The sequence below is a fragment of the Electrophorus electricus genome, chromosome 13 (assembly GCF_041902795.1).
Source record: "Electrophorus electricus isolate QZ-2024a chromosome 13, ASM4190279v1, whole genome shotgun sequence".
In the NCBI taxonomy this organism is placed as follows: Eukaryota; Metazoa; Chordata; class Actinopteri; order Gymnotiformes; family Gymnotidae; genus Electrophorus; species Electrophorus electricus.
The window spans coordinates 10,984,475-11,006,489 of NC_137509.1; the positions used below are offsets into that span (position 1 = coordinate 10,984,475).

The window sequence follows — 22,015 nt, forward strand, 5'->3', positions numbered from 1 at the left end:
GAGCAAGAAGGAGGGCAGGGGGAGGAGGAGGAGGGGGAGGAAGATGCCTCTGGATCACGCCGCTCACACTGCTCTCCTGGCAGCTCACACTCTCACACTTAGGCCACTCAGCTCAGTCTTGTGACTGAGTCCCACACGTTCACACAGCAAGGAGCAATTATTCTATATAGTACATGCGAGGATGTCGTGTAGGTGACTAAATGGTCTCAAAGGCCAGCCACATACAAACAGGCATATTGTAACATCTTGGGTTTTTTCTCTCCAACCATTGTCATGGTCATCCTCTCTTTCTCCATCATTCTCAATGATCTCTTTCACTCTTTTTTTATTTCTCCATGCCCTTTGCTGTTTTTTTTTCTTTCATTTTTGTATATCCTTCTCTCTCTCTCTCTCTCTCTCCACCTCTGTCTCCACCCCTCTGTACAGATCTATGCTGAGCAGCGCTGAGAAGTCCGAGAAAACGGGCGTAGGGGGTGGGACCCTAGGCTCGGGAGGCGGTGACGAAAATAGGGACTCGCTCTCTTCCTCCTCCCCGAGAGGTGGCACCCCGCCTCCCTTGGTGAAGGACAACCCCAAGCCGCGCTCATTGCGCTTCACCTGGAGCATGAAGACGACATCTTCCATGGAGCCCGGTGAGATGATGAAAGAGATCCGGAAGGTACTGGATGCCAACAGCTGCGAGTACGAGGTGCGTGAGCGATACATGCTCTTCTGCATGGCCGGCAAACCCGCCCGCGACGACTTTGTCCAGTGGGAGATGGAAGTGTGCAAGCTGCCCCGCCTCTCCCTCAATGGCGTGCGCTTCAAGAGGATTTCTGGCACGTCCATCGCCTTCAAGAACATCGCCTCTAAAATCGCCAACGAGCTCAAGCTGTGAGAGGGAAGGAGAGCGAGAATAGAGGAGGGGCGAGATGGGGCGAGCTGGTGGGAGGGGTGGTGGTGACTTCAAACTCCAGGTGAAAGAGAGCGAAGGTGGGGTGGGTGCAGGGAGGATGATCACTGCTCAAACACAAGTTATATAGGGGTATTGGATGACACACCTTACAGTTTGGCAGATAGTTCTGTGAGCTGTAGAGATGATGCATGTTGGCGTGGCATGAGGAGCAGGGAGGGGAGAGAGTGCTGTACATGTGGACTTTGCTGGTTTCAGGATCACCAGCTTTTACTCTCACCAGTCTGAGCAGGGGTGAAGAGGGAGAAGCACCGTTTGTTCTGCTGTTGTCCACTCTGAGAAGAAGCTGGTTGGATGAACTCCTTTGGAGCTTCATGAACTGATTTTGGTTTTCAAATCAACAGTTTTACATATATGCACAACCACCCACACCTACCCCCACACACACACACACACACACACACACACACACACACACACACACACACACACACACACACACACACACCCCACTGGTGAACCAGACCATGTTCACGACAACTGCTTTGCAGGGTGAACTGGGGACACACTCCTCCCAGCACACACACACACACACACACACACACACTAACCCAACGTTCCTTTTGTTCTATTTACAGGGTTAATCCCCATCTGAGCCCAACAGAGGGCTAACACTTGAAACATGCTCAATGGATTGTGTCTTATGTTTAGGCTGATTTAGTCCTTCATTGGCTGGGTTGTGACTTGCTGCACTGGAATGAGTGTATTTCCGTTGCCTTTATTTTTATTTTTTTCCCTTTTCTAAGAGAAATGACGTGTTTTAATGTCGTATTATCAGTGATTATGGTTTAATGTAATCATTAGGACAAACAAATTCTTTTTTTTCCCCCTTCCCTTTCGTGATTTTAAATTCCCTCATGCCGGGGGGGAAGAGAGGGCCACATACGAGCGCCGGACTCCCAACACACCTCCCCTTACCCTTCTTTCTCCATCTCCTGATGGAGATGGTCATGAGAGATGGTCATGTACAGTACACTAAGTACTAGGGTGTGTGAAAAACCAGTCGCTGGAAAACATAAGGACTGAGCATCTTGCAGAACAGCTCAGGCAACATGTTGATAAATTACCCCACTCGATCCTCATGTGCAAGCCCTTGTCCCAAAGCCAAGCACCGTACACCATCCTACCACGTGGTGGCTGAAGTGAAATGAGCCCAACCACCACTATCCTTTGAACGATTCAGTCACCTTCTGACGATGTGAATTTGTCTGTGTATGTGTGTGGGTGTGTGTGTGTGTGTGCGCGCGTGTGGTAAGACATTGAGTACGAGGTCTACCCAAGAGCTGGTTTTGGTGGCTTTATGTTTTGACCTTCACACTGATTTTGTACAAGTACCAAGCGCATCCTCAGCAGACGGCCTGACCTCCACTCAGTTTAGATGGTATCTGTTTCCACTCTTTATTTTTCTATGATCAGATCTGGGGTGGGGGAAATTAAGCATTAGATCTGAGAAAGGCACATCTCTGCGTGTGTGTGTGTGAGTGAGTGAGAGAGAGCGCAGTTGAATAGTTTAAATTGACCGTGCTTGAATGAGTTATGTACGTTTGTCTCTATTGATCTGTGCGTTTATTTTGCATGCGTCCTGGGTCTGTCGGGGGTACACACTCCATTACTATTGAAAGAGGAGTAGGGAGATTGATGAATTTCTTCCAAGTCTATCAATGGTTTGGGGACACCTGTGCACATCTGTATTTTATATCATTTTGGAAAATTTTCATTTTTTGTCACATTATTTGCAGTTCTATGAAATAATCATTGTCTAAGGTGCTGGGGATCCAATTGTCATTATCACTATAATTTTTCTTCAGGGTTAATTTTTATTTCATAATTTTCATTGCTGTAACTTTACTATTCTGTCAAGAACTGAAAGCTGTCAGGGAGAGAGGAGAGTTTGAAAACTCCATGATGTTTTTTTGTGCAAAGAAATTATGATCAATGATAGTAATAAACAAATATTAAAAAAAATACTGGTTGCCTAAAGCAACAAGGAACTGTCTGTCTGTCTCTGTTTTGTAGAAGGGTCCATATTAACTTGTAGCCAGATAGCAGAGTTACAGTCAAACACAAGCACTATACTGAATGTGAACTTTTGGGTATTTGACTTTATTCTTAAAAAAACAATCACAAGCAAATCCAAGTTAACATGTAAACATTCCTTATATACAAGGTTTAAGGGAAAACAAAACTCCACTGGCACACAATATTCTCTTTAGTGTTACGTCTTACATATGTGCCTTCAAAAGCAAGACGATCAATTCAAGAATCAGTGTAATTTAGTTTATGCACAAAATGTCAAGTATTTGGGGTTTAGTGCTTCAATATTAACTACATAACTTCTACATAACTTCACTATCTACCAACATTTCAGGGGCCTAGATAAAGAATATCAAAATGCATCACTCTGATTCCAGTAGTACATGGCTCTTTAATGGTAGTGTGAAAATGCACATTCCCAGATTCATGATGCCAAATGTACTCCAGAACCCGATGTTGCACAGTTTGAGATGTTCTGTTGCCATGGAGATTGAGGTTGGTGGAACCAGTGATTTCAGTCGTCAAGACATTTAATTACCATGACAGTCCAGTGTAAAAGTCCTTAATTTTTTTTTCCTCCCCTCCTCCAGAAAATTTTGGTTCAAGTACTAAACGTATTGTCTTCAAGCATCGCTCATCAAAGGTCATTGCTGTAATGGACAATGTGGTTACTGGGGAAACAGTGGTATGTGGGCCTATTATGAGGTATATCCTTAAGTCCTGAGGCCTGTGGGATTTGCATGGTGAGGGGTCTGTTTTTGGCAAGTTTAGACTGAGGTTTTTGCTGTATTAGATGAGGGAGGCTGGTAGCTGCTTGTGTGTGAGATGGTGTTTGATAGGGGCTTTCTGTCCTGTTGCAATGGAAGGAGGAAGGTGTCCTACGATGTTCAAGCAGAGTACTGCTGACTCATTCTACCTCTCTAACTCTGTGTCACCATCTCTGACTCATACTATCTGACTTAACAGCTGTAGTAATGTATGTGTATGTCTATTTTCAACCCCCTTGCCACCTGTACACTACTGACTCCTCATTGGGGTGAGCACTTTGTAGAAGTTGCTGTTTCACACCGCCCTCAACGACCGGAGAAATGTGAAAACTGCTCTCGACGCAAGAGGACAACGTTCAGCAGCTCATGCCAATCAGTGCGAGTGGGTGGGCTCCACCTTCAGCCCTACCAGAGAGGGAGGTAGCTGCCCACCTGAACCTGCAGGAGAGGAGCTGAGAGAGTTCCTCAGGCCGCCCTGGTGGAGGGATGGTGCCACTGCAGGTCTGATGAGTGGGGGCGGGGGATGGTTGTGCGGAGTGCGGTTCTGGAGGGGGCGTGTCTGGAGGGGAGGGGGCTGACGCAGCAGGCTGGGTGGTGCGGTGGGGGGAGTGGGGCGCAGTAAGGGTGGGGGCTGGGTAAGGAGGGGGGAGGACTGGTTGGAATTGGTGTTGCTGGCTGCTTCGGAGGAGGGAGTAGGGCTGCCTGAGTGTGGAGGAGAGACACCATCGAGCTTCCCCTGTACAGAAAACAACAGGGGTGGCATTACATAAGAAAATAAAAACATCACTATTCAGAACTTCAAGAACTTGGCCTACCCCCCTTTTTTTCTTTTCAATACCCACTTTAAGTGTAACAACTAGTAATGCTCCATGACATGCTCCAGCTGAATCTGTCTCGTGTTTGTCCCGTGTTGCCCTAGTGCCCCCTTACCTCCTCTTCCTCCGCTCCTGCCGTCCCGTTCAGGTCCTTCAGGGCCCCACCGCTCCCACGCAGCGCCTCCTGCTCCGCCTGCCACTCTCGCAGCACCTCCTCCAGATTGAAGCGTCGCCGGTAGCTAACGAAGAATGAGCTCACCTGACCCACCGTCTTGTTCCCAATCACGTCAGCTATGGCTGCAAAGTCTTTACCGTACCGCCTAATGGCTAAAGAAGGAAACCCTGTGTATGAAGCTACATACTAATGTTACACACATCAGCGATCAGTGGTTTTCCTCCACATTTGAACAGACACAGCACGTTTCCACCTGTTGTACCACATTCAATTACAGTTCTTCTAAGCTGTTAAAGAGTGCATTGACTAATTAGAACGTATACCTGGGACACTGAACTTCACTGATTTGACAGTATTTTTACTAATCCTAATGTGCTAATCCTACCTAGTAGCAGGGAACGTATTGATAATGGAATAATCGGACTCACCCTGTACCGCCAACAGCTGCTCCTCTGTGGACCAGCGGGAGTTTATCTTGGGATTGGGCTGAGGGAGATGGAACATGAACTTAAATGCAGATGTATGTGTGCAGAAAAACTGCAGCAGTTCAGTTCTAAGAATGAATGCAAAAACAGGTATCTCTTGCTTCTCTTGTCTGTCAGAGCCTAAAGTAACTTACAATGATGATGATTTAATGTGTTTGAAGGTAACTTCAGGACATTTTTACATGCATTAGGACACAGAGGACACCTTTTCATTATAGATATAACTGTGGTCTTATACCTCATTTGGTCTTATAGAATCAATTCCTTCTGCTAAACTGCGCTTGAGAACGCTGTTTGCTTGCTTGATACTTTGAACCTAAAAGACACAAATTTATGGTCTATACAAGTTAATATCATTAAATAAAATTAAATCAGTTGACTAACCCATTTCTCGTGAAGATCTTTATGTATGGAAGCATGTTGTGGAGAGCGAGAGCTTTGTTACCTGTCTCTTCAGGGACACTAGCTGAGTGTCCAGCTGTCGATGGGAAACGGTCCCCGACTCTGTGGATGTAGAGAGAGCGATGATGTCATCCCGGTCCAGGTGCATGCCCTTCGGGGGTCTGCGCCGCGCCCTCATTGGATGGTGCCGGTACTGTGCCCCCTGGTTTTCCTTCCGCGTTGGGCCTGACCTGCCATGGCACCTTTCACCGCTGCCCGCAGCACCTGAGCTCTGCTTGGTCTGAGGGAGAGAGGCAGAGAGACAGACACTCAGACTTAAAACTTGGATGAAATGGGATGAAAAGAAGAGTCACTATTCCCCCCCCCCCCCCCCCCCATTTCCATGGATATACTTTTTAGCAACTTCATTATTCTTCTACCTCAAGGACAGTACTAACAAGTCGACCATCAACCTCATGTTTTACTTGCGTGGCACGCAAACACATTAAGATTTGTTTGGGCTAATAATAGTTGCCATTCATAACTGAATGTCACTGCAAAAAAATCATTAACATTTGTTCTCAATTATCTGGGCACCACCATGTGAAGGTACATGCAATGTTTAATTATTATGCTTCTTCATTGCTTTTTACCTGCATAAATAAATTCAAGCTGATTGTGGTTCAGGTGGAATGTGTCAGTCTGCTGTAAACGTCAATCAAAAAAGCCTGAATGATTTAATAGCCCAACCACATCTAATCATCTAGCCCCATTCCACATTTGCTTTTTTTCACTTTTTTACACTTTTTTTTTTTTTTTAACACTTCATTCTCACACACACACACAAGTTATGTGAAGCTCTGTCTCCATTCAGGCAAGCCAGTGGGGTTTTCCAGCTGCGCTTGTGCTGTCCCACTGCCCAGTTTCAGGTTCTCCAGGCCTCAACACATCTGATCCAGCTCAGCATCAAGCCTGTCACGTCACAGGTGTGTCACAGCAGGGAGATCTTAAAATGGTGCAGGGCAGTGGGACCCCAGCACTGGAGCCAAAGTCCCAGACGTAGCTGTCTTCTAGAGTTCACGTCTCACCTCTTTCTTGGTGTCGACCTCAAAGTCACTGTCACTGCCTGGGTCTCCTTCCTCCAGCTCATCATTACTGATAGGGACAGATATCACTTCGTTACGTGACGTTTCGGAAGATGCTTCTCCCGCTTTCGCATCTTTCTCTCCCTCTCCCTCTCTCACCTGTCCTCCTTCTCCCTCTTGCTGAGGAGTTTGCGAGCTTGCCGGTCCATGACACTGGTGCGAGTCCTGGTTTTCTTCCAGGAGTAGTAGTACTTCACCAGACTAGAGATCAGCTTATCCGGCAGCTAAGAAATGCAAAAACGCTATGAACATATAATCATGATCCATGACAAACACACACACACACACGCACGTATACATTTCATTTGCAAAAGACACACTGCACACAGTCTTAGTACTAGACTCTAGTAGTACAGGAGTTCTCTGCATGACTGGCAGGCTGGTAAGGTGCTGCGTGTCCGTAGCAGCAGGCAGGCGGGAGGAGTGCAGATTCCTGTTACATAAGCCCTCCTCTCCCTTTCCTTTCCCCACTCGCTCCTCCCCACGTTCACCCTTGCAGTCGCACACTCGTCTCTCCTTCCCTCCCTCACCCCCGCTCACCATCTGTTGGATCCGGCGGAAGCTCTTGCCATGGAAGCTGAAGGCCTGCTCGAACAGCACCTTGTCTTCCACAGTCCACTCATCTGGGAAAGGTGTGAAGTTGGCCAGGTCAGCCAGCGACTTCTCCACATCGTGCTTGTGCCAGAGAAGCATGCCCAGAGACTTAAGGAGACACAAGGAATACTGCTGGTGAAGAGCTTGAGCACACAGGCCAGGTAAACCACAGTGCTACCTTTCCGTACCAAACTCCAGCGTGGCTGTAGGCTCCTAATAAAACTGGGTCACTGGCGTTTGGTGTACCTGTTCCATGTTGTAGCCGTGCTTCTCTTTGGCCATCAAGATGTACTCATCCACTGCGGAGGAGAGAAGAAGCATGGTGAACATCTGTCCAGTTCTTCCGCCATAAGCCCCAGTGCTATGACGTTTGTTCGGTCCGTGATCAGTAATCAGCACGGCCCCTCCCCTCCCAGCAAGTGCACGGCATGTGAGGAAGAATTTGCCACAGCTGTAATGAATTCTTAAAGTGTGATTTTTGGCTGCGAACAGATTCTGTTTGAACTCTTATTAAGCCATCTGCTAGGTGTTTACACATGTAGACAGTGTAACGTTGTTACATGTGAGATAACCCGTTGCGAATTCTGTGCAGCAGACTGTTAGATCGTGCCGCAACCTAAACAGTCAAGCATCACCTCTCTATTTTTAACAAACTCCATACCAAGAATTGGAACTCACCAGTTTGCACATTTACTAGAGGGAAGTTCAGCAGACTGAAGTCTAATGCTAAACATTTTTCAAAACTGTATTTTAGTTTTCAGTAACATCAGTATAAATGTGTCACTCCCTCACCCCACCTCCCAACCCAAATTAATAGGGAAATTCTAAAGCCTCTGACCCAGCAGTTTCTTGGAAGAGGGTTTGCAGAAGCTTTTAATTTAAATCTTTAGAGCCACAATGTAACGCCAACATAAATAGGGGCAAGCTTGAGTACTTGTTTTGTCTTGTTTCACTTCGAGACTGACAGAAGTTACTTACACATGACGTCAGACACCTGGCTGTTGGGTGACCACACAAGCATACTTCTCTGGTCCTTCTCACTGTAGCGTGACTCACAGTCTATCAGTGCAGAACACACGTCCATCACACAGCAGCTTCTCAGATGTGCCTATTTCTAGGTGCCTTTTCTATTGTTAGTCTATATTTTACATAACCCCCTCTAATTAAATCCCCACATCTCTCAGACCTCATAGAAGATATTGTACAGAGACAAAGTTAAGCACGACAAAGATGACTTGCCTTTCCTACACACAAACACACATCCCCTTACCTGGTATGTACTCTGGGATTTGTGCCTGGTAGTCTGTCCCAACACGAATCATACTATCTGGATAGAAAAATGGACACATACCTAATCACAGAACCATAACAATGTGAGGCAAGGTGAATTTTTTGTTTTGTTGCATACTAGTTGCTTACTAGTCAGAACAATATCAGGACGTGTGAATAAATGCTTGCATGTCCAGAGATAGAAAGGCCTACCATGTGAGTGCTCTTCATCACTGCTCTCTGACTCGGAGTGCTGACTGTTGCCATTAGTGGCTATTTTGGCCCTACTGCGAGAAAGAACCCCAGAACTGGAGCGCTCAATCACTGGGGCCATGGCTGAGAATTTCATGGATTTAACAGGAGAAAGAAAAAGGAAAAAAAACATGAGAAAATTTATATTTGCTATAAAGATGTTATGGTGGCTTTTTCTTTTCTTTTTTTACATATCTAAAAGGTGATCTAAATGTTTACTTATTGTTTCAAAGTGAAAACGCTCCATTACTGCAGGCTGTTATCATTACAGTAAGTGCAATTCGGTATACAACCTAATGTAGCCTAGTGACACGAAGACACGGACATCTGGTTGTAGTGTAGAACAGACTATCTCACTTATTCAGTCTCATTACTTTGGGTCACTTCACTAAAACAACCAGTCGAACACAAATTGATGAATCTAAATTTTGGATAATTTTGGATCAAAACTCTTTTATTGGTGTTTAAGCAGTGCAACCCATAGAAACGCTTGCTAGGCTACCCAATGACCGGCAGGTGAGAAGGTCGACGCTTTGTATTCAGTGGTATATTTAAACTTAATTGTATAAAATTAACCCCTGAAAAAATTTCAACAAGCTTTTATGTGCTCATGGAAAAAAAAGGCTTAAACTGATATCCCGAATAGCCACAACTTCCGTTTGTTGTGAAACATAAAGGCGACTTAACTTGGTGGTCGCGACGTTTCACCATAACCCAGCCTTTGTTTACGGGAGGCTCCGCTTTAATGCCACCCACCCCAGGTTGCTAGCGGCGGCCACCAGTCTGGGAACTCACCGTTAACCTCCACTCCTTTGGGACTTTTATCTAACCACCTGCAGCATCATTTTAAAACCAAAAGAAGGCAACACGACCGAAGATATAACAGTTTTCTGAGTCCGTCGTTATTCAGGAAACATTACCCATTGTTATGGGTCTACTTCCAAATTAGCCTACAATGTTTCACCTATTTCACTCCGGTTACACGGTAGCTTTAGTAAACTTCGTTATGTTGAAACAACACAAACCACCACTTAACTGGATAAAATTCGTTTATTTTACCCTCAGTGATCTAATTAACTAACTACATAGTTAAGTCTTGGGGAGGGGGGGGGGGCTGTATTTGTATGGTCTTTCACAAAACATTAATGCTTGCCTATGATATATCTAATTTGTAATCAATAATCTTGTCTATTTGACATCAGCACAACCAGTACAAATATCGGCTTGAAATGAAACGATCTTGGAAATATTTTGACCGAATTGTCAATTTCATGGGCAGACGCGTGACGTCAGTCCCGGTAGCCGTTCAAACAGCGCTCCCGTTTTAATAAATTTCCACATTTCCATTTAGTCCACGTCGAACAAAACCACAGCATTGGGTCACCCTGCTCATGAACTGATCCATAACGTCATAAACACAAAGACCGTAACACTCTCGTAATTTGTAGTCCGTTCCCTTGAACTCGTCAACTCCTCTGAGAACTCTCATCACTCCGAGACGGAAATCATCCTTTCCCCTTGCTCATTAAACATGAGACTATTAACTCAGACAAATATGAATAACCAATTGGGTTTAGTTAGAACTTGGGAGTGCAGAAAGAAAAATCACCTTTCTTTTCCCTCGCCTCACTTTTGGCACTGTCCGCCTCTCAAGTCAGGATTCTTTTGTGTAAAACCACGCTTTATGTCCTCCAGTTCCAGTTGTTGGCTAGTAGCTGTCGCTGAACATTTGTTAGTTGCCCACCGGGATAGCAGCTCACTACCTGGCTGGCTGGGTTCCTCTCCTGTGAAAACTTAACGGGTGGAAGACTGGGCTTGTAACACACAATAATCCATACATACACTGGCTATTAATACGATGCACAACTATTTAAATTCTCGATGAATATTCACTCGCGTCCCTCACTCATCCAACGGTATCGGCTGCATGGAGATCTTCTTCGTGTGTGTGTGTGTGTGTGTGTGTGTGTGTGTGTGTGTGTGTGTGTGTGTGTGTGTGTGTGTGTGTGTGTGTGTATGTGTGTGTGTGTCGGGGGAACCGCACAACCCCACCCCCCCACCCCCACAGCCGCGCGAATCTTCCGCTTTACTCGCCTCTCCCCAACTAACTTCGATGTGAGTTATATAGTCCCATGTACCGGCATACATCATCCAGTTATACATTTATCAAAGCAGAGCTTATGATTTATTACTCTGCTTGTATTTAAACTGTTTATCTCATTTCACTAGTGCGCGTCAGTTTAAGGTATATTAGTAAGGACACGGCCTTATTCCTCTATGCAAGGCGTAAATCAGATCACCGTGGTTGCCAACGTAAATAGCTTATATGGGTTTATTTGTTTGTTTTGCTGTTGATGTTCGAATGGATTCACATTCCCGCAAATAATTTGAATCCACTTCACCTGTGTTGTTCCAACATTATACCATTCGGAACTACTTCCCACTGTACTTGCGGATGAATACGTCAGCTGTGCATTACGGTGCTGAGGTCGTCCAGACCTTTACTAATGTATGCAAGAAGACAGAAAAAAGAATGGGACTGAAGAACTTGCGATTATACTGTTAATTATTAGTCATTTGGTGGCAGTGTCACTGATAACACTGCAGTATCATTTAATTCGTCATATTCAGTATAAAGAGGACGTAAATATGATTGTAAGTAATAATGCACCTTGATGAATCCTAACTATTAATTACTAAATTAATGAATCAAATAATTAATTAAACAAATATAATAATTATAGCCAATAGTCTGTGCCACCATAAAATCAACGGATTACGTGCTGGTCTCACACCCATCCATCTGCTATCTTGCCAGTAGGCCCAATGGACAGATCCTTGCACATCACTGAACACTGCCATTCTGTTTGCGTGGTCCACTATTCCTAGTTCCGAGGCAAACAAGAATGCAAGCAGACATAGCAGCACTTGTAGAACAGGACTCCTCCCATGTATTCTCTCTCTCTCTCTCTCTCTCTCTGTCCTTCCACCCCTCCCTCTCCTGCAAGCAACATCTTGTCAGTCCTCAACAGCACCATCCCCAGTCTGTTTCTCACCTTAGTTTTCCGTTTCTTGTTCGTCTCTCTGTCCTCCTGATCTATGAATTTCTGGGTTTGCTCTGTCTCTTGGCTTGCTTAAGACTTCCTCCATCCTCTTCACCTCCGAGTTCCTCTTTCGTCCCCTCCCCCTCTTTCTCTGTGCCTCCTCTCCTCATCCTGTGCTCCCTTCACTGCACCCCCCTCCCCTCCTCTCCCCTCCCGTGCACACACACACACACACACACACACACACACAAGCGCAATGTTCCAGTTTTTTAACGTTAATTATCGCAGCATGTTGCTGGAGGCCTTGAGATTCGGCACTCAGTCTGCTCCTGCCTTTCCTTCATTAGCCTATGGCTAAACGTACACATGGGTGAGATACATGGGGTGGCATGCAGCCATTGTTCTCGCTGCTGTGCCATTGCATTATGGTGGCTATATCGCGTCTGAGCGAGAGGAATTAATTGTGATCCTGTGATTAACGCCGACATGTGCCAGTGAGTGCGGAAACGCGGGTCATTTAATGTCGCAAGCTGCACTGCAGCGGAAGCTGGGGGGGGGGGGGGTGTTTTTTTTTTTTTTTCCCTCAAACGACGGTGAACTCCCTGACCCCCCACCCGAAAATGCCACCTCTCTCCTGATCCAGATTACCCGAAGACAAAAGGGTTGAGGCGGAGCTTGCTAACAAGCCATCTGCAGGAGGAGCGAGTCTGTGGTGGAGGGCCCAACGACGTAATGTCTTTCCAAAAAGATGGACATGGGACACCCAGGTTACGGGCTTGTTGTTTATATTAGAGGATGAAAACTCTGCAATAGATTAAAGGAGCCTGCTCAGTCAACATGCTCATAAGAATATACATCACCTATCTGAAATCTAGCCTAAGTGGCCAGTGTAAGTGAATAGCAGCCTAAATCGGTAGCCAACTGATCCTTTTTATGGAGGATGGCTAATGTATCTAATCCAACCTCTTGCCGGCTGATTCTTCCCAGTCATAACTTTAAGTCTTTACTTTTGTATTTTCACGGTCACTAGTGCCATCTTGCGGGCAGGAGATGGATTGTCGGCAGTTTGTCAAATTCCCGGTTTGGCATTTTCCGACATTAAAATATTTGCTTTGCACAATGAAATTGAGAAATTCGTATAGAAACCGATACCTAAAAGAAGATGCTTTAACGTAGTCCTATTTATACTTTGTCATTATGAGTAAGGTCGATGGTGGAAGGACGTTTGTGGACCAATAGAGCCCACCTGCTCAAACCTGTGGCTCAGTAGTTTATTCGACTCATAATAATCAAATATTTCTGCTCATACTGCTATGTTCTAGATGTAATTTTAAGTCGATATCATCACTAAACAGGAAAAATGTTTTTGTTTGTCCACTTAAGTTGTGCAAAATATAAAACAAAAATCTAATTCTCAGTTGAGTTAAAATGACAAATGAGTTTATAAATATAGGTTGCCAGAATAACTGCTTGGTAAAGACATGGGTTACTATCAGGCTAATGTCACAGTGAATTTGTGGTGGGAAAGAAAATAGTAGAATAATTGCATTTTGTTTTTTGTATGTACTTACCAGGATATAAAAATAACATGATGCATTTCCAATATAAAGCACCAGCTAAAACATCTGAAACATCTGGAGATATGCTGAGCTACTCAAGGACATGTGTATTATTCTTCCTGGACACAGAGAAAGAGGACAGTTTACGAAACAAAATATTCTCTTTGGATCATAGTTGATGGTTGTGTCTTTGAGTCAAACTATAAGAGGCCACTTCCATTCCATGAGGCATTGCTGACAATGGTAAGAGTGGTCTGAGCCAGGGGAGGGTGGGGTTAAATAAGAAGACCAAACTTATAGTGTATAACGTTAAGGAGACAAATAAAGTAACGTTACAAATTATTTTGTAAGGTAAGCAGTGGGAGACGGACATAGGAACGCTAACTGAAGTGCAACACCAAGGTCATGGGTTCAGTTCCCAAGGGAACTAATAACCCTCATACAGATAAATATGCAAGTCATTTCAGATAAGAGCATCTGCGAAATGTTGTGAATGTCCGATGAGAGAAAGACTTCAATTTTGGCCAAAAACAAACAAAAAAGCAGAGATAGCGCCATTTCTCTGAACTCCTCCATCTCCTAATTCTGCCTGTCCCCACCTGAAATGCAAGGGTAGACTTGGAGAACAAGTGGAATCAGGAGTTTGAGAGATAATGGCTCATAGAAGCAAACTTGACAGAGGCCATCTTAGACTACAGACCTAAATCAGTCATTTATTATGGCAAATTTAGAAAGTTTATGGGGATATTTTTTCATGGAGAACCTAAAAAAATAATTTCTTCACTCACCTCATACAAGTGTAAAAGAATCTTTGCAAAATGGTAGAACGTTTCACAATGCTTCCTTGTTAAATGATCTTAACACTAATTAAATTAACATCATCCAAAAGTCAATTCAAAGACATCTTGTTTGTGAGACAGGACATGTTTGTGTATCGGGGTTAAAGGGAACAGCCTGTGACTACTGTGACATTTCCACGATTATTTGAATCCTTGGCCTTTAGGCTACTACATTATTTATGAAAACCGAAATATAAGGCCTATGCATAGCAACGCAATTTTATTTAGCTCGGGGGCCAGACACACCTCTAACACGTCTAATTTGCCGTGGAAAAGACCGAGACTGCACGTACTTTCGCACCTGTCCGAAACGCAGTCATGAGGAACCGTGAACAGGAGGCATGACCCCAAACGCATGTCGTCATTTCCCCAAGAGTGGCCGCTGTGGACGAGGGGGGAAAGAAAGAGAGGAGGGAAGGGACGAAAGGAAGAGCAGCACACGGCTAGCTACAGACGTAATTATCGTCCCTGCTGGGGGGGAAATAAACGTAGCATGCGAGCTAATATCAGCCGTTTCTGTTCTGTTGCAGTATTAAGATAGCCAAGTTGTTTTGTTAGTGGCTGGCTCGCTCGCTAGCTAGCTGGCTAGGTTACGTAGCTTAGCTTAGCATTTTCCAGCCTGTGTTTTTTTTTTTTCCTTTTTTAAAAAATTCAATCTTATCTCCAGACACTGGTTTTCTAGCAAGAGGGCTGCCCGAGTTAACTGATACCATACAAGTTTCTCAAGATCGGTCGTTGAAGTGCACGAAATGGGGGTGAGTTCGTGTGCGTTTTTTACACCGCTTGCTTTCGTTGGGGTCACTTCGGTTCTGACGGTTGCGTGCTGCAGTTTGAACAAAGAGTCGTGCGTCCCAAGTCCAGATCCTGGAAAGACAGAGCTTGTGTGATGAAGAGGGGCGGGGGGAACTGGAGAGGTTGTAGTGAAACCGACTAGACACCGACATCTAGGCTTCGCATATTCCTTAACAGCGATCAAAGATGCTCAACAGTTTTGTTGTTCGCTAGCAGTCGTAACTTGCGCCTCTCCCGTGATTCACGCCAGCACTGTTTGCGCCATTACCCACGAATCGGTATCGTAATGGAAAATAAACCATTTAAACCAGCCAGCTGTTCGTTTTGTCGAACTTCGTGGGAGTGGGTAGATCGCGAAATAACGTCGTTACAGCTTTACCTAGTCTATTGTGCACTTCATCCAGACGAGGATAGTCACGTTAGCAAGTGGTATGGCTAGATGGAGTTGTGAAGCCGGACATGTGGCTCTTCGCCGTGTGCTTGTTCAGTTTCGTATTAACAGCTTTACATATTTATGGCAGTGTGTCCCGGACTTGGCGACTGTTTAAAACCGCATGTCAACTCATGTGACTTTTTTTTTTTTACCTTTTCCACTGACCTCCAAACATTGTGCTGGTTAGAGGCTGTCACATTCGCAAAGGCCGACAGGAAGCACGCCGTGACCCGATGGCTAGAGCTATTTAAATGAGATCCGCCGTGCCAGACAGTATAATTTATATTGGCTCCAGTATCTAAATATGGGTGGTATGTTTGCGTCTAAGTAGGGTAAAGTGCTCGTCACCTTGACATTGCAACCCCAGTCTTCCACTTGTAGCAGGACACTGTCCTCCTATATTTACTCTGCGGCCTGTCCTCGGCTCGACTTTGTCTTGTGTAATATGCGTTCCCCTGTGACGAAGCAAAGAAAGCCGTCTGAAATATCTTACGTTAACTTTGTGTGACTGTTCCCCCTCGAGAAAACACACTAGAATATAATCCTGGGTGGAACTGCGAGGAAGGTGTTGTTGCCAACATGTTCCTTAAACCTTAAATACCTCCACCCTACTGCCTCAGACTGTTTGGGCCTCACTCATAACTGATATTTCACAAGTTTGTTCGTACTCTGTCTGCAGAGAAAGTCGAATAGAGCAAAGGAGAAGAAACAGAGAAGGCTTGAAGAAAGGGCAGCTATGGATGCTGTGTGCGCTAAAGTGGACGCAGCCAATAAGGTGGAGGGTCTTCTTCCTCCAGATACCTGAAGTGTGTAAACTTGTATATGGAATTGGATTTAATTTGATTCTCATTTTGATCTTTGGATATATATTTTTTCTTCGTGCAGCTGGACGACCCTCTGTCTGCTTTTCCGGTGTTCAAAAAATACGACCGGAATGGGTAGGTGGGCAGTGCGTGACGTGTCAGTTCTCCGAGACGACTTTTCCAGGCCTTGGGGATGGCTGAGACTGGTTGTGGTGTTTGTTCTGAGGCAGGTTGAACCTGGAGATCGAGTGTAAGAGGGTATCTGCGCTGTCTCCCATTACTGTGGAGTGGGCCTATGAGCTGACCAGAGCCAACATGCAGACACTGTAGGTATTAAACACAAAATGAGATTGGCTTTGTTTTTGTTTGTTTGTTTAATGCAGGTTTGTTTATCCTGTTTTAATGAATACTTATTAGATACTTAACATATCTTGATAGCTTGACACTAAATGCAGAAACTTGAGATGTTCTGTAACTGAACACATCATTTTATATCAATGCGGCACGTTTGTGAAGGAACCTCTTTCACACTTTGTGAGCTCTTGTTCTGTCGCTTAATTCCTTCCTGTTAGTCCCTCTCTTTACCTAATGTAGTTATGCCATTCCTGGCATTCCTACAGTGTGACAACCATGAATTCTTGTGTATTAATTGAAGCGTAAGGCATTTTGTACAGTCCCTTATTTCTAATGGGTGCCTTCTTTAACATTATAGATATGAGCAAAGCGAGTGGGGATGGAAGGAGAGGGAGAAGAGGGAGGAGATGAAGGACGAGAGGGCGTGGTATCTCCTGGCCCGCGACGCCGACTCCGCCCCTGTTGCGTTCTCTCATTTTCGATTTGATGTTGAATGTGGTGATGAGGTGTTATATTGGTAAGGTTTGTTATTTTTCAGTATGGCCAATTATATCCGCTTTCATCTGAATAATTTGGTTTTATTCTATGGTACTAGAATTAGGCTGTACCTGTAATTTTGTGTAGTGGTACTAGACATGTTTTTTGAGAACGTACTTAGTAAATGATGGATTTCATGACAGCGTGTAAGGGTAATGCACTCGAACCCTTTTCTCTCAGTTATGAAGTCCAGCTGGAGAGCAGAGTCAGGCGGAAAGGTTTGGGGAAGTTCCTCATTCAGATTCTCCAACTCATCGCCAACAGGTACAAGAGCTCATGAGCATCACATGCTGTTAGAAGACTAGGATCCTGTTACCTCAGAACCGATAATGCTACCAGTAGTTAACCCCCGTTAACAAATGCTGCAGTTTACTGTGGGTGCCATCGGTGATCGTAAAAAGAAATCGTTACAAAAGAAACTTGTTTAACGTGTTCCTTGATTAAGTAATCATTTGTTTGCTTTCCGTGTACTAACGCCGCACTGTGAAGTGTACTTGAGGAAAAATTTTGATTTATAAGCAAATCATCAGGCACCAGTTACATATTCAGATCTGGAATTAATTCTCAAGGAAAACAAAGGCTTTTAGGTGTTTTACAATATTTGAAATTCCCGGCTGTGGAAAAAAATGCAGAATTTGTTCCTAACACAGAGAAACTTGATCTGGCTCAAGACCTACGCTGCCCTACGCTGCTATAGTCATGGTTTCTAATGCTCTGTTGTGTTCTGTTTCTTAAGTACACAGATGAAGAAGGTGATGCTGACAGTATTCAAACACAATCATGGAGCCTACCAGTTCTTTCGGGAGGCCTTACAGTAAGTTAAAGCGTTCTCGCTGTGCCAAATAGTTCAGTATAAAATTAATTTCATGTTTAATTGTTTACATATATGTTTATATTTTTAAATATACATACTGTGCAGTCCATAAGTGATGTGGAAGAGACACAAATTTTGTTGTTTTGGCATTGTGTTCAAGCACATTGGATTTAAACTATGGCTTAAAATATTGATAGAAGATCAGAGAGCAGAATGGGGGTATTTACTCTGATATTGGTTAAACTAATATACTTTTATTGTTGCTTGGGGGGTTTTTTTGGCCATGAATTTGATGCAGTTGCATTTGTTAGTTAATAGACAGGTGGGTGGGAAAAAATGCATTAAAGGTGATTTTAAATGTGGCGTATGCATCTAGAGCCTTAACTCAGCTTAAATGTACTTGACCATCTGAAGCATGTTTTGTTTTCCAAATTTTGCTTCTTTAGTTTTGCACAGGAGCTGCCAGACTAATAGAGCTAACAATAATAGAGTTTCGAAAGCCAATTATCACTGCGCAAGCTTCATGGCAAAATCAAAATGCTTACTACAAAATATATTGATAGGCTAATTAATGGCATTTATTAACAGTTCTCCTAAAATGGCTCAATTTGTCTATATTTAAATCTCTAAATATATAACCACCTACAGTGTAGCCAAAAAGCCCTTCCTCACATGAAGGCTGACCTGCTAAGACTGCTAAGAACGAAAGCGATTCCAGCTTTAAGATGTGTAGAGGTGTGCAAGATGTGTATAATTACAGTTTGTGACCCTCTGCATACTTCTGTCAAATAATAAATATAACTTCCATTGTCAGAAAGCGCACAACCAAGTCTGAAAAATGTGAAATGATTTAACTGGATGGTTTTGTTTTAAGAATACACCAGCAGTGGGTTTCCTGCGTGTTATAAACCACTTGTAAGCCTCAAAGATCAAAAAGGCTAGATGACATTTTGCTAAGAAGTGGAGTTTGGAAGATAACGTCTTGTGGGGGCAAACAGAAGCATTTTAACCCATATTTGGGTGCATTTTCCTTATAGATTGGATATTGGGTGTAAAAGCATTTCATTTAAAGCTGACATTCTGCACTTGTAGTCATTTTTACTGGGACCACAATGGACCTCATTCAAGAACAGTTTAGTACTCTTGTTCATAATGTTATAAAGTAAATTTGTACATCTGTGATAGTCTGACATTTCACTAAATTGTTATAAATTACCTTTGCAAAGAGCTCAATTTGTATAAAAACTTGCAGTCATGAAAATTGTGAATTACTATATTTAACAGCCCAAAATGCCATACAGGGCTAAGTGCCCTATATTTCCTGATTAAGGAAAAAATACTATACTAGTGAAATTGTACTGTATCACTAAACAGCATAAACAGTAGAATTTTAAAGCTATTAAAGACAAGGGCTGGAGAAACAAATGTTAATGAAGTTGTTCATGCTGTTCCTCTTTATGCCGATAATTATCTTTCATTTAGCAGACAGTTATCCAGAGTGTCAGGCGTATATATTTGTCAGTATGACATCACATGCATAAATAAGATATTGTTTGATATATAATAGGATTAAAACAAGAAACCAAAAAAAAACCCAACAACCCCATCTCACAAAGTCATGACACTACAGGTCTAAAACTGGAAAATCAAGGCAAAGACAAATGGAGAAGAGTCCATAATGCACTGCTTGGGCTTCCTGGACACTGACTGTCAATGTCATTGACTGGTAAATGACATGAAAGATGTGTAATTGACTGCCAACTGGGGGCAGCTGTCCACGACATGTTTCATGAATGAAGCAAGTCTTCCATCGATTGATTTTAAGAATGATCCCATTTGTATGAGTGGTTCTTGCTCGAGGCCCAACATGCTGAAGTTCAGAGCCCAAACAATAAAATGATCAGTGCGCACAATCTACATGCCTAGTTGTGACATTGGCCATAGTGCTGCCGTGTGCTTGAACACCATGTGAGCGTAAAGAATCTGAACCCCTGCTGTCTGCTTCAGATTCGAGATCGACGACACCTCCCCCAGTATGTCGGGTTGCTGTGGAGATGACTGTTCCTATGAGATTCTGAGTCGGCGGACGAAGTTCGGCGAGGCCTCGGGTCACGCGCATGCCGGCAGCCACTGCGGAGGGTGCTGTCACTAGGCCCAGGCTTTCCTCTCCTGTCACGGAAAACGCTCCTCATCTTACACCTCTGTCAGCAGTCACACCTCTGCCCCTTGTTACCTCCATACGAAATTCTCTTATGTCTAGTGCAGTCACACCGCTCACAGGCCAAACTCAGCTGCCCAGCTCGAGCCAGTCAGAGCACCTTCGGCGTCATGTTCGTCACCTGCCCTAGAAAGAATTTTACAAAGTCTGCCTCAAATGAGGTGGATTTATGTTACCGTGAACTTTCTCTATTGACCTCAGATTTTAAGGTGAGAAATTTTGTAAGCAAGTTAGTTTATAAGGTACTCAGATAAAACGGCAGGAAAGGCTCCTGTTTTCTCGATTGTTTAGTTATATTTAAGATGGCTGTGAAGCAGGTCAGTGAAAGTGAAAGGTAAATTTACTTTCAAATTACATTTAATTGGCCAATTGTTAATGTTTGATATTTGTTCAACATGGGTCTAAATTCGGTGAAACATGAGTAAAATTTGATTTGTGCTGATTTTAGAATTTAAATCTGTTCTTACTAAAGGGCATTCTGTGAGTGATTGATTTAAGTCTATGAGAAATAAATTAAAGCTAGTGGTTTAGCTTTAATGCCGGGATTGGGTTATTTTTTTCTACCTCTGTTTTTGGTTGTGATCTTATTGTGTTTAACAGAGTTAGCAGTCTGAAAGTAATCAAAAGAGGAGGTGCTAAGTATGCAGAATGGGGGGGAAAAAAACTGGCTTTTGTGGATAAGTTATTTAAACGGTGCTCTACCAACACTCTAATTGATTTTTTGCGGCCTATTGAAGTTCGGTTTGTGGAGTGCTGACTGAATTAGGCTTTAGACTAATCTCTTATAGCAGTGGCATCTATGAAGGTTCTCCTTGCTTTTGTATAGTTTTAACTTGATATTCGCCCATTGCTGAAAGTACAACAACTGCATTCCATCTTCAGTGTCTTTCCGTTTTAAATAGCAGAGATGGCAGTAACAGTACGTTTGTGACGGCTCAGCGTAACTAACTCTACCCCTCACCTCAGGAACCAGCATGGTGAGTTTGTACTTATAGATCTGCACATCATGTCCTGATAATCACAAGAGAGCTCAAAGCTGCACTTTATGCTTTTTAGCCTAACCGTTTCCATTCTCCCAAGCTGCTGATCATTGGTTTGAGTGAGTGCAAGTGTGTCACATCGGTGGTTACTGCCATCTTTTCTCTATATTGCTGTTTCAGGGTACTCGTACATGTAGTTTAACAAAATGCAAGGAGTTTGCCCAAATGTTATTACTTTGAGAAGATGAATACAATGACTTGTATTCTTTATAATCCCTCAAACTAGTCTGTCTCAGGTCATTCAACTAAATCGAACCTATAACAAACGTTTTATAATGGCTATATATAGGGGATAGGTGTTTGAGAATAATGTCGATGTTCTCTATCGTTTTGATGAAGGGGTTGAAGTGTGTTGCAGTGGACCCTTAGTGTAGAAAATGTGCTTTCCCCCTTTTTTAAGCATCTTTGCATTCTTTTATCATGTCATTTCTGTATATTCTTGTTTTTTTCTGAACTGTATATAATCTGTTTTCCATGTTCGTTTTATTTACCTTCCCAGATGTCTTTGGGGGAATTACATGAAACTTTGAAAGTGACCAGATGTTTCAAAAGGGAGTATTCCTGTCTTGTGCTTTGTTGTTGATGCGGAAAGGGAAAGTCATTTCAGCTGTCAGTGTTTTATTTGTATGCAACAAATAAAGGAAACTTGTTTAACTCAAGGTTGATTCATTTTACCTTTTTATATATTCTAAATTCAAATTCATTTCTAACTG

At 43.5% G+C, this 22,015-nt stretch overlaps 3 protein-coding genes across 21 annotated transcripts in view; 2 read left to right on the forward strand and 1 right to left on the reverse strand.

Annotated features, from left to right (window-relative positions):
• mark2b (MAP/microtubule affinity-regulating kinase 2b) overlaps positions 1 to 1,391 on the forward strand; it is a 33,270-nt gene extending 31,879 nt beyond the window's left edge. For all 16 annotated transcript variants that reach the window (XM_081694436.1, XM_081694435.1, XM_081694433.1 and 13 more), the window contains one exon: positions 427 to 1,391. In XM_081694436.1, the coding sequence (XP_081550562.1) occupies positions 427 to 877 (451 nt within the window). In that variant the 3' untranslated portion in view covers positions 878 to 1,391. The remainder of the gene's footprint in view (positions 1 to 426) is intronic.
• A 1,692-nt stretch (positions 1,392 to 3,083) lies between these two features.
• Positions 3,084 to 12,012, reverse strand: rcor2 (REST corepressor 2). 4 transcript variants are annotated; one of them, XM_035536683.2, is made up of 14 exons: positions 11,926 to 12,012; positions 10,479 to 10,662; positions 8,831 to 8,953; positions 8,619 to 8,675; positions 8,327 to 8,407; positions 7,595 to 7,647; positions 7,295 to 7,456; positions 6,854 to 6,978; positions 6,698 to 6,764; positions 5,674 to 5,910; positions 5,467 to 5,544; positions 5,172 to 5,229; positions 4,684 to 4,895; positions 3,084 to 4,489 (listed from the first exon to the last, which is right to left on the reverse strand). In XM_035536683.2, the coding sequence occupies exons 3-14, from the start codon at positions 8,949 to 8,951 to the stop codon at positions 4,127 to 4,129; spliced, it is 1,614 nt and encodes a 537-aa protein (XP_035392576.1). In that variant the 5' UTR covers positions 8,952 to 8,953; positions 10,479 to 10,662; positions 11,926 to 12,012; the 3' UTR covers positions 3,084 to 4,126. The 4 variants fall into 4 exon arrangements, with proteins under 4 accessions (XP_035392576.1, XP_026869780.2, XP_081550567.1 ...); XM_027013979.3 differs by lacking the exon at positions 11,926 to 12,012 and having other exon boundaries at positions 10,479 to 11,386; XM_081694441.1 differs by lacking the exons at positions 5,467 to 5,544; positions 11,926 to 12,012 and having other exon boundaries at positions 10,479 to 11,390.
• A 2,563-nt stretch (positions 12,013 to 14,575) lies between these two features.
• naa40 (N-alpha-acetyltransferase 40, NatD catalytic subunit) lies at positions 14,576 to 21,961 on the forward strand. Its single transcript, XM_027013985.3, has 9 exons — positions 14,576 to 14,766; positions 14,979 to 15,066; positions 16,216 to 16,311; positions 16,422 to 16,474; positions 16,570 to 16,665; positions 17,052 to 17,210; positions 17,411 to 17,494; positions 17,967 to 18,044; positions 20,052 to 21,961. The coding sequence occupies exons 2-9, from the start codon at positions 15,061 to 15,063 to the stop codon at positions 20,194 to 20,196; spliced, it is 717 nt and encodes a 238-aa protein (XP_026869786.1). The 5' UTR covers positions 14,576 to 14,766; positions 14,979 to 15,060; the 3' UTR covers positions 20,197 to 21,961.
• Positions 21,962 to 22,015: the final 54 nt, after the last annotated feature.

Coding starts and splice junctions, on each gene's coding strand:
- rcor2 (XM_035536683.2), bottom strand. CDS start 8,951: ATGGCCCCAGTGATTGAGCGCTCCAGTTCTGGGGTTCTTTCTCGCAGT. Junction 7,648..8,326: donor CCAGGTGTCTGACGTCATGT/GTAAGTAACTTC, acceptor TCTCCTCCGCAG/TGGATGAGTACATCTTGATG. Junction 5,230..5,466: donor ATTCTATAAGACCAAATGAG/GTATAAGACCAC, acceptor CATCTCCCTCAG/CCCAATCCCAAGATAAACTC.
- naa40 (XM_027013985.3), top strand. Junction 16,312..16,421: donor AAGTGGACGCAGCCAATAAG/GTGGAGGGTCTT, acceptor TTCTTCGTGCAG/CTGGACGACCCTCTGTCTGC. Junction 18,045..20,051: donor TTCTTTCGGGAGGCCTTACA/GTAAGTTAAAGC, acceptor TGTCTGCTTCAG/ATTCGAGATCGACGACACCT.